Genomic DNA, 12,500 nt, shown 5'->3' with positions numbered 1-12,500 from the left:
CATACATACATATATATATATATGTATATATATATATATATATATATATATATATATATATATATATATATATATATATATATATATATATATATATATATATATATATATATATATATATATATATGTATATATGTATATATGTGTATATGTATATATGTGTATATATAGGTAGATCTGTGTGTGTAAATGTGTGTGTGTGTGTTTATACACATATAGTATATGTATTACATATTGATAAACAGACATGATTCTATAGTAGAATTTTACTTATCACCTTCGCTTGACATTTTGCTTTTTTACCAGAGAGGATATCTCAGTGGCAGTAGCTAGAACCAATATACAAGGTTCAAATCAGGATATTGAGATGCATTTCTGTAAACATTTTAGGGCATCATATAAGATAAAGTTTTGATTGTAGGCTTAATTTATTGGTGATTAGAATTCAAGTATGTCAAGAATTTGTATACAGAGATAGATTGAGAGAGACCTTGAGCTTAGAAAAGATCTTCATCCCTGATAATTTCCCATATTTTAAGGCAAACAGTGGTTCTTGCATGCATGAAGAGGTAGAATGGACCTACAGCTTTAATTTAGTCAGAGGAATGTTAGTGGTTCAAATGATGTCGAAAATGAACTTAATCTATGACTGATATTGTGATTGCAAAAGCAAATTTATTTTTAGATTCCTATTATAAGATTTTTTCCCAAACAAGATTTCTCAAATAGTAAGAAACATTAAATATTTTAAAGATAGTGCAGATGTACATCAAAATTAAAAGCATATATAATGATGTAGAGCAGTGGTTCTTTACCTTTTTAATAGCATGCCACCTCAAAGACTATTCTTCCTTCCATGTGCCCATTGCATCTATAAATCAAATTATCTCCCACATTTTAAAGAAATTATAATATATTTCTTAAGTCTTTTTATTGAGGATGAATTAGTGACATGGTTATTAATCTTCTCAGTGGTAACGTACATGTGAAAAAGACTGCATGTGAGATTGAAGAGAAGAAAGGGGATTGATGGATTATTGAAAATGATAGGGTATCATAAGGGACAAGTAGATTAGAAGTAGATAAATCTCTCCCTCACATTATCTCTATACCTCTCCCTCCTTCTCTGTGCTATGCCCCCTCACTCCTTTCTTTCCAGTCCTTGCCCCCACAATTAGGTTCCTTTTCCTATACAAAGAATTATAAAGGATAAGTAAAGCACATGATAACTGTATATTGAATTTCTTTTCAATTTTCTCTCTCTCTTTTTTCTTCCTTTCTTTCTTTCTCTCTTTCTCTCTTTCTCTCTTTCTCCGCCCCCTCTTTCTCCCCTGTCCTTTAGTGGAACTATATCATAGGATTTGAAGATCAGATAAGAGGCTTTTACCACATTTTCAATATCATGTGCAACATTTCACAGACACAATGAAGGCTATAAGCGGTTCTTATCAGTCTTATCTTTAAGGGCGTTATTATGTGTTGCCATGTAAAATAAAGCTTTGTTTATCTGAAAAATTATAGCATCAAAGAATGTGTTCAATAGGTATGTGTTTTGTTAGAATTCTGTGATTTTCAGCAGAGCCTAGAATTCAGTGGTTTTCAGCAGAGCCCATCTTTGTTAATGATCCAGTGGTATGACTACAGCAGTGTGAAAGATTGGAAGGCTGATGATATTATGGATAAATATGCTAGATTAAATAATTTGGAGGAAGTAGTAGGTGAACTAAAAAATTGTAGAAAGAGATAGTGTTAGAGACTGGTCTAAATTTTGGAAATCACATGTATGTATATATACATGGTTAAAAAAAAAAAGCAAAGGTTATGCAGGCTATTTGGTAAATTATATAAGAAAGTATGTCAATAAGATTTGTTTGTAAAAGGGAATGACAAAGTCAACAAAAGAGCAGACAGACATATCCATTATTTACATCCATGCTTAGGCACACACAGGCACACATACACAACTCTGCCCACATGTCCACATCCGTGCCCTTACATGCACACAAACACAAATGTAAATACACGCACACACACACAAACACACACACAAACACTCACACACAAACACTCACACACAAATACTCACACACAAATACTGTAAAGAACAAGGAAAAAAAATACAGGAGAAAAACACAGAAACAGGAAATAGATAGAGCCTATTGAGTGAGAGACAGCGATACACATGAATCTCTATTAAGAGAGTAGACCTGATTGTAAACAAACAATTGACCAACATTTAGGGAAGAGAAAGGAGCACTCAGGACCATTGTGAATGTAAAGGAAGTTCATAATAGACGGTGATTGGAGAGGGCAGCAGGGATATGCTTATCAGGGGTAGGGGCAGGGGGGAAGGGACTGGGGGTTGCTTATAAAGGACAAGGTTTTTGTGTTTTTTAACTAAGGGGAACTTCTGATTAAACATTTGAAGATTTTTTTCTTCTTCGTCTTCCTCCTCTTCTTCTGTTTCTATTTCAAAATCATTTGGCCAAAACAAAAAATGGATAAAGAGATAAAGAGGAAGCTAGGAAGAATCTAATCAATTTGCAAGTATTTAAATCAGAGTTTTAGAAAACATGTTGGTATAAATTTACATTTTAATGGGAAGAAGTTTATTTATTTGAAAATGCATACAGGTTTTTGTCATTATTTTTACTAGTATCATTTGTTTATTTATTTATTTATTTTTGTTGTCATTCCTAGCATCTTTGCTGGTTTTACTATATTTTTCAGCATCCTGAAGAAAGTATAAAACTTAAGATATTTCACTTGCTTGCAAGAAGACAAGCAAGTGAAAGTATTTGAAGTATTTTATTCTAATTGCAAATTCTTATGAAAATGATTTTATATTCTTTTCTTTATTGTTTTCGAGTTATTTAGTGCATGTTTCAGCTCTTCTTATTTTCTTTTATTTTCCTCTTTTCTTCCGTTCTTTCTACATTCTTGTGAATTGGCCAAGTGATTTTTACTTCTTTTATTTATTTTTTTTCACCATTTTTTCTTTCTTTTTCTTTTCTTTTCTTTTCTTTTGCATGTTTGTGTATGTATGCATGCATCTGTCTTGTCTGTCTGTCTGTTTGCTTATTGTTCATCATCTATTGATTCAAATTTAATTGCCCATTCTTACAAGTTAATAATTTCAACAAATGTTAATGACTAATTGTTTTGATAGTTTGCCCAAATGGAAAATGTCATTAGGCTACAGTACATGACAGAAACCCCTTTTGCCTTATCATTGTGTGTGTTGCAGCGATGAGAAATATCAAAATGAAATCACTGTAATTATGAGAGGAGTGAAAATGAACATGAAAGAGATGAAACTTATGAAAGGGATGAGATGAATACAAAATAGCTGATGAGAGTGATATATGTTAACCCAATTTCGACAGGAAAAGGGTGCGTCCCCTTTGGCAATGCTTGGTTAAATGTTTCTGCACATAGATGGCTCTGCCAATGTTTAGCCACAAAGGAGTCAGTTAGTAGATATTGCGACCTCACATTTCCTTGAAAAAGTGGGAAAACACTTTTCTTTATTAATGCTATCAATATTGACCCTGTTATTTTTGTTATAAACATTATAATTACTATATTGTTACTGACATTACTAACAGCAGTATTAGATATTAGAAAATATAAAAAATCAAGGAAAAGGGTAAACAGGTGAGACAGTTAGTTCGCATATTTGGCTCAATTGTGACTTAGTACTTGTGGAGCCATCTATATGTAAAAACAGTTACTAAATTCAACACACGCAATGGGCAATGGCATATACGTACATGCCATGCCCGGCAGCTTGGGTTTGATTAGAATATTTAATATTACTAGGAAGAGTTTGATATAGAGGCACCAGTAGCATGGTGGCAGTGGGGACACCTGCCCCCCTTACCTTTTGTCGTAGGGGCAGTGGGGGCAGCATGATGCCTTCGTAAAGATGCCAACAAGCATGTTTTCCAGTAGAAACGGTTGTGAAAAAGACGTCAATGTTGGAACTTTCATCCAAGATCTCAAAAGGCATCCCTTGGATGACCACCTTTTGATCAGTGTTGTCATTATCTTTCTTAAATGTTTGCCCTGGCCATACAAAGGAAATTGGTGATAGGAATCAGTGCCAGAAAGAAAATCTTTTAACAAGATTTTGTAAGCAACCCAGATAAAAAAAAAAAGGGGCATTAGTAAGTATATGCCCCTTATACAATACAGCATTGTTTTTTTTTTTTTTTTTTTTTTTTTTTTTTTTTTTTTTTTAGAAATACACTCATGAAAGGCTAGGCATAATGTGAATGTAAATAAAGTGAGTTCAGAAAGTTGGTGGGTATCTCAGATAAATTTTTAAACATTTGCCATCATTTTAGTTTAATTTGTTAATTTTTATTTGAATGCTGCAATTTGCTTTTACTGTGTGTGATTCTGTTAATTGTATTTTTGAAAAAATTGACAGTTACTTTGGTTGCTAAAGAGGAAGTTCAAGAGAATTATTTAAAAATTGCAGAAAATATATAGGTTGATGTTCTTGTTTGATCGATACCACATTCACATGAAACAACAACTGCCCTCAAAGGATTGGAAATTGTATGCAAAGCAATACGAAATAATTAGTGCAGGAGTATAACAACATAAAAAATATGACTTGAGAATCAAAGAGTAACCACTCAATGCTCATGACAATTCTGTTGCAATGAACAGCTTATAATGACAATGAAATCATATATACACAATCATCTGCATTGAATAACAGCAAGTTGTGAGAGTATGAAGCATGATTCCTTTCACCCTGTGGCTACAGTGGAGCATTGACAAATCAAGGCACTTGCTAGCTACTCGGATAAGTAATTGGAGTGACATTCTTTCATTAGTTAACAAATTTTTCATTCCAATTATTCTTTGTATTGACCCTGTATTGTTGCCATTTAACCCAATAACGATGGTAAAATGTGTTCACGTTAGCATTGTTTTGTTAAATGTTTCTGCACATAGATGTCTCTGCCAGTGCTTAGCTGCAAAGGAGTCAATTAGTAGATCTTTTGACTTCACCTTTCCTTGAAATAGTGGGAAAATGTTTTTTTACTTATGCAATCAATATCGACACCGTTATTTTTGTTATAACCCTTATAATTACTCTATTGTTATTGACATTGCTAGCAGCAGTATCAAGTACTAGAAATTATTATTGAAAATCAAGGAAAAGGGTAAACAGGTGGGACAGCTAGTTCTTGTAATTGAGTCATAGGTGACTCAGTACTTGCGGAGCCATCTGATTGTAAAAACAATTACCAACTTAAACACACAGTGGCCATGGCATGTACGCGCATGCCATCGCCAACGACAAGTGGTTAATCATATATTCATTTTGCTAAGCTTTGTCTCAGTTCAGTGATGTCATAATTAGTTTATTTGTTTGTAAATTTAACCACAGAGAACCTAAAAGTGTCATGGTCTGTATGCTGTTTACAGTTATTATTCTGGAGGGTCAGATAGACTACAGAAGTATGACATTTATCCCCAATATGCATTGTGGATCTGGATATAAAAGACAAAAAAGTAGACATTATGATAAAGCAGTACCAATAGATAAGTGACTTAAAGTAACCATGTAGAGAACAGACATGTCAACTACTGATGTGCATAAACATGTCTGCTATCTCACAAGGTGATACACAATATTTGACAGTGATTTCCATCTGTAGAGCTGATGACAAGGCCAATATAGCATTATTTTATATTTACTTTAAATAGATGAATAAATAAGGTACAAAGGAAAATAGACCTATTTGTTCATATGTAATTTTGGGTGTCAAACTTTGTCTGGCTGACTGTTCATGTCACTCAAAAATTGTCCTCCCATCGGGGTTAGCCCTTCCATGATGCTGGTATAGAATTATGCTTTACATTTCATTTGCATGTGTAGGTCTCTAGATGAGAAATAGCGTATTTGAAAGCGTGTATGGGTGCTGAAGTACCATTGGGCATATCTTACCTCCATGCTCAGTGCCTGAGAATAGTAGTGGCACATAAAACACATTGAGTACAAATGTAAAAGTAAATCAGGATCTTGGAACACTTATGGTCAGTCTTCTCTTTCTACTTTGACTGCTGGTAAGGGTTGCATTGTACCATCTAGTCAGGCAGCAAGGGAGGTTTTATGGAATTGTGTTAATTAAAAAAAAAAATTAGTACCATCTAGTCTGGCAGTGAGGGAGCTTTTATGGAATTGTGCTAGTTTTAAAAAATCCTGATAACACAAAATTGCTTGAAGTATGGTTTTAGTTAGTAAAAATTATCATATTTGCAAGTGATTGTAAAACTTTTGTAAATAAAAAAAAAATAAATAAAAAAAAGTGTCAGATAGATACGAAATGTCCCTGTTTCCTCATTTTGATTGTACACATTTAAACAGCAAAATTGATTCTTATTTTTTTTTCAAACTGGCAAAATGTTTAACCTTGTTTGTTTGTTTTTCTTTTCAGTTACCAGCAGCAGACCCATTCTTGGAGAATATCAGTAGGAGTGACTTAGGTATGTATATAATTATTCTATGTCACTCTTTGGAGTTTTATCTTTTCTAGATATATGGGTCTCCTTTAGCACTTCACCTTACCTCTTTTCATTCAAATACTCTGTCCTCTCCTTCTCCTCGGCTTTCCCTCAATCTTTCCATGCCCCTCACTTTTCTTCTCTCCCTTCCTCACTCCCCCCTCCTTATCATTTTAATCCCCTCTCACTTTCTTCCCACTTCAATAACTTTTTTCTTCTTCTTTTTTTAATGACTACGTGTTTTTCCTACTGCTATTTTGGCTGCAGCATGCATACCTTTCCAGGAAACGAGGGTAATAATAAAGTCTACTTTTGAGAGTTGTAATATCTGACTGCAGTTATGGTCAGGCAAGTGAACAACTGTAATGGACAATGGCACTTATACTTGTTATTCAGCATTTCAACTCTGTTCCAGCATTGATGCGTTAGTATTTAGATATCAGAAGGTGCCTCATGTTGCCATTTGTTTAGCATATAGATATTTGAATGAAGGCAAAAAAAGTTTGGCAAGAATAGGTGCCATGCAGCATTAATGGGTTAGTATTTAGGTATCAGAAGGTACCTTATGTTGCTATTTGTTTGATATATAGATATTTGAATAAAGACAAAAAAGTTTGAGACATATGTTAGGACCTTTCTGTTCTTGAATCTGTACTTTAGGATGCCATTCAACTTTGAAATAGCTTTTGTGTGAAAGTATTATCGTGCTCTGTGTAGATGTAGCCTGTATACATTACACTGTCAAAGAAGGACATGGGACGCATTCATGAATGATATTAGTACTCCTGTTACTCACATGATCTTGGCTCCTACCCAGGAAAATTCAGGTCAAGACTATAGGTTTGATATTTCCATGCCTTTAGTAAGTAAGGAATTTTGTTTTCATGCCGATTGCAATGATAGTTCCTTTGTTAAGATGTTCTTGATAATCCTATTGTTTGTCAAGATTGTTAATTAAGGTTTTGTTTTTGTTTTGCATCACTTCCTTTGGCACTCTTTTGAACATACTTGATGCTGTTCCAAGGAGAATATCTTTGGATTCACAATTGATAACTGGATAAAGCTTTAAGAGGATGTAATACTCAATACTTTGTTTGTATTTTCAGTCAGGAAGTAAAGGCATAGATTTTATCCATATTTGCTTGTTTTCGGAATTCTGCTTATTGTCTCCCTAAAAGAGAAGAGAGGTTTTGAGGTTAAAATAAGTTATTAATTTTAAAGATGGAAATATTTTGGATTTTTTATTAGTAGTATTTACGTTTTATTCTCGTTTTTAATTACAGATTCACCAAGCACATACCTATGTGTAGTTTATTACTTTTTAAAATAGTCACTAGCATTTTCTCGGATCTAAAGAGTGCCAAACTCTTGTTTGGCAGTTTGACAACCTGTTACTGGGATAATTGTGTGGGGGTGTATGTCTGTGTCTGCACCAGAGTCTGTACCTATGTCTGTATATTTCTCTCTTCCCATTGTCTCTTCATTTCTGTGTATGCAATTGTAGGTATGTACGCATGTTTGCAAAATGTGATAAAAGGAAGTTGAGACATGTACACACATTACTGGAAATATTTTTCTTCTGTTAACTATTGTATGTTTAAAAAAACTTTGTACTGGCACTTGGACTGAAAGTCTGTAGAGGAGTCAGGTATTCTTTATTATGAATGGTTATACTCTAATTCTTAAAGAGTTTTTTTTATGAAGAATTATTTTTAGATAACTCTTGTTTTGAATTTTATCTAAATGTATGTAGAACAAAATAATGTTAAATATCTCTTGGCATACAAATGTTGAATATCATATTGCAGAAAAGGAGGTTGTAAATTATAGGTATTTGATGTGATAACAGATTTGGTGCCAAAAGTTTTTGCCACTTCTCTTGCTCTTTATTTTCTTTGTACTTTTCTTTTTTATGTTCTTTGCATTCATTTGATTTTTAAGCATTTATTTCTGTTATTGTGAAAAGGAAATGTTGACTACCATTTTCTTTCTTTTTCCCTCTTCTATCTTTTTTTTCTCTCTTTTTTGCTATTTATTTTTCTCTTCTTTTTTCTTTCTTTCTGTTTTCTTTTCTTTTCTTTTTTTTTCAAGGGAAAATTTCTTCATTTGACATTATCTAAATAACCATGCCCGCTCAAAACAGATGCGGTATACTATTCTACTAAATGGTGCCATTAACGTTCTTAGTTTTTAGAAGGAAAAGGGGAGGAGGAATAAGGGAAGGGAAAGGAGAAGAGGGGAAGAGGGGAAAAAATATAATTGGATGCAGTGAAGGTATACAAGATTGAAGCAGAGTTGGCACCTTCCCTGGCCAGCCTGTTGCTGCTCTGGGGTCTATTTTTATCCAAACTGCCTTAGATCTCTTGGGTGTGGCTAAGGCTTTGGCTTCATTACATCAACTAATCAAACATTTTATGGAGTTTGTGACTAGTCTAAACTTTTTTTCTGGGATTTTGTTTGAGCAAATTATGTTTTCTCATTTTGCATTAGGATTCTTTGATGTACTTAAGTTATCAATGGTGTGCTGTTTGAAGTAATAGATTAAGAATATGAAATTTCTTTTTCTTTTTCTGGATAGGAAATTCTTTCATCCATCTTGAAGTGACAGCACTTTGTTTTTTGTGTCCTGTGGGAAAAATATACCCTAAAAAAGAGGAAGCAAAAAGCAAAGGGAGACAGTGGCAGGTGCCAAGGGTGAGCGGGTGAAGGTGTAAGAAGACGGGCAGAGAGCCAGTGTGTGTGTGGCTGCCACTGGTGGTTGTGGAAGGTCCCCCTTCATGCTCAGTCACTCTCGATTGTATTGCTTCTGTCCCATCTCTGCCTTTTGCTCATGTGATGCTTGCCTGTCTTAGGGAGAGACACATCAGAGATTTATGTATGAGGCACGAGTGATGCAGCAGTTGTATAACGTTTAGTTTACTGACAAGCAAAGTTTATTTGTGGTTGTGTTCATTGCTATTGTAGTGTTAAGTACATCTGAAATGGAAATGACTTAATTCTGAAATTGAAGATGTTTTATTTAGATAATGGATAGACCTATAAGGATGCAAGAAAGATAGTTTCATGTTGAAACATTATTTTGTGGCAATAAGAAAAAGTGTGCTATTACCAGTAAACCAAAGAAATCTTTCGTATCGGCTGTCATGACCAGAAAGAGATTTTTAATCAATACTTAAGGTCATACAGTAAGAGTTTCATATGAACATTCCCAGTTAAGTGCCAAAAAATTACATTAATTCCCCATATATACGTGGAGAGCTTTCAAGCGCAATGGCTATGTGTTTGTACACCTATAGTAATTACCTGACTCCATTCTTTGATGATGACGAGTCAGAATACCCCTTGTCACTTATCAAAGTATTTGAGCCTGTTCACCGGGCTGATACTGATGAATTCCTCAACTCATTAAAAGAAGGTAAATTTTGGTTTCATACTGAAATTTTAGCTTTAATAAGAGGTAGAGTGTATTCCTAGGGTGAGGTTTCTCCTCTCTCTCTTTTTCTTTGTTCATATGATTTTTTTCAATACATGTTTATCCAGTGTATATTTGTGGGTAGTCTGGAATTATTGTGTTACTTCAGCTCTTAAAGCTAAGTCATTTACTACAACTCATCTCACTGACATAGTGAAGGGCATTAACAGCTTATTAAATGTATTCTATGCAACTGTAGACAGGGCATAGTTACTTGGCTCCTTTTGAAAACAACAGAAAAGCTTGTCTGTGATATACATATTTTCTATTTTTCATTCTGGACCATTTGAATTAGCGTCCAGAAAAAATTGGTAAATAGAGTTTGTAGTTTGAGCCCTGATTTATTGTTTGATTGTTATGTGTCTGTCAGCTTAAATCTAGATGAAGTTACCCTTGCAGTTTATATTCAAGAGTACATTAAAATTAGTGAAAGATCAATACAACTGGTATTAAGAGAAGATCATTTGCACTTAGTTAAAGAATACCATATAGATTTGAAGAGGGCTAGACTTTGTTAGAGCAGAAGAATTTATCACAGGTTACTTAGCTGAAGGGCAGACAAGGTCATGCTTCAAACAGACAGGGACTTCTGCCAAGATGAAGTGTGAGGCCATGCAATGGTGCTTTACTGCATATAAAGATAAAAAATGCAAGTAATTTAGATAGACCTTGCTATTTTGTGAGTATGAAACCAGGAATATTGTAGTTTTAAATTACAAGTGAATTATAAGATTTTATCCAGTGCCCTCTATTGTTTACTTTTATATTCATGAGGTTCAAGAACCACCTTTTTAAAAGGTAAATATTGTGCAAATACTCTTATAATGGAAGCTTATCAGGAAATCCATATATTGAGTAGTTAAATGTGTTAAATGTGGTGCTAATGGATGTATATTAAATTTCTTGAAAGTCTATGCACTATTATTACTGAATTATGAATATACTAGTATGTCAATTCTTGTGTGTGTAGATAGATAGATAGATCTATTGGGAAAATTTCTTGTGTAAACTCAAAATAAATCAGAATATTATAAAGCATTTTATTAGACAAAGGCAGGAGAGCACCAGTATAAGATATTACTTCTCATTGTACCATATGACCTGACTCTTGACAAGCTCCAGAAGTTTCTCTTTGCCATAGGTCAGCCAGTTAATAATTCTTGGCTCTTTGCATAACTTTACCTTTTTTTTCTTCTTCTTCTTCTTCTTCTTCTTCTTCTTCTTCTTTTTTATCATAGCTGCCACTCCTAGTCTTCTCAAATACTCTCAAGGGTATCTTATATTCTTAGAACAACTTTTAAAAGACCTGCGTCTTTCTTGTTGCGATTCGGTGACAGTCGGAATCCACTAGCAAGAGATTAAGTAATCTCATTTCCACTATTCTTAGATGTAAAGACTGCATTGTGTGCCAAGGTGTTGGTTGGCAAGATACGTTCTGTTGCTGGGTTAATACATTGTGCATGTGCGCACATTTATTACTGTGTTAGATATTTATATCTTGTTGAATGTCATTTTTGGTGTACAAGGAGTTTATGGTGTCCATAAATGCAAATATCACAAGGAAGACCAATTTAAAGGCATGTATTCTTATTTAAATAAAATTTGTCATGTTCTGCAAGAGTCTTTGTGTTGTGGATGAAAAGATTGAATTGTTGAATTGTTTGTTTGTAGGGAGAGGTGTTTTCAGATATAACGTCCATAGATTTGATTGAAAGATCAAAGTTCCACTTTTCTTCTTTATTTTCTAGGTACTAGGTGAAATGTATAGGTTTCCTGTTTCCATCTTTCTCCTTTTTATTCTTTTCTATTTCACTTACATTTGATTTTGCAACTCATGCTGTGGCTCATGATTTCCCTCCTAATGATTTTTCTCTTCTCTATCTCACTTTACAGAACAAGATGAATCACAGATCTTCGTCAAGTTCTTCAAGTTCCACCACACATACGACCTCATTCCTCTCAGTGCCAAGCTTGTGGTGTTTGACACAAAGTTACAGGTTAAGAAGGTAAGGTTATATCTTCTTTTGTCATATAAATACTGAATTATAGTCATGCAGTTTTTTTGAATGCATTATAGCAGACTCAAGTATCAACTTTTTTAGGCATTATAGCCTTATAGCACTTACCCAGTTGCTATCATGAGGATTGCAGAAATAGGATATGTTTCTTCTTTTTGTGTTTCCTTGCCTGACAAAATACATGTTAGTGCCAAGGTTTCCTGCTTTCATAATGTGAGAGTGTGTAGGTAATTTTACAGAAGTATTGTTGCAATTACTTTTAACCCATTAAGACCGGTATATTTTGAAGTCAAAAATAAAAGATTCTGGGCGGCTACAAAATCAGCTTGCGGAGCTGCCCTGGACTCTGTCCGCCCACCAGCCCCAGCCCACTGCTGCGTCGGAGCGCAAGCCCGGATACAGTGTTAGTGGGTTAAGTTGGAGTGCTCAATTTTAGTGTAAATGAAATACTAGTTCAACAAGTTGGATATACCATGCTGTGT

At 34.1% G+C, this 12,500-nt stretch overlaps 1 protein-coding gene across 9 annotated transcripts in view; it reads left to right on the top strand.

The window, feature by feature from the left end:
* Positions 1-12,500, top strand: part of SNF4Agamma (SNF4/AMP-activated protein kinase gamma subunit) — a 252,200-nt gene that overhangs the window by 232,879 nt on the left and 6,821 nt on the right. For all 9 annotated transcript variants that reach the window (XM_070126528.1, XM_070126527.1, XM_070126526.1 and 6 more), the window contains 2 exons: positions 6,462-6,510; positions 11,894-12,006. In XM_070126528.1, the coding sequence (XP_069982629.1) occupies positions 6,462-6,510; positions 11,894-12,006 (162 nt within the window). The remainder of the gene's footprint in view (positions 1-6,461; positions 6,511-11,893; positions 12,007-12,500) is intronic.

The sequence above is a fragment of the Penaeus vannamei genome, chromosome 10 (genome assembly GCF_042767895.1).
Source record: "Penaeus vannamei isolate JL-2024 chromosome 10, ASM4276789v1, whole genome shotgun sequence".
Lineage (NCBI taxonomy): Eukaryota > Metazoa > Arthropoda > Malacostraca > Decapoda > Penaeidae > Penaeus > Penaeus vannamei.
This window is presented reverse-complemented; position numbering and strand designations above follow the sequence as displayed.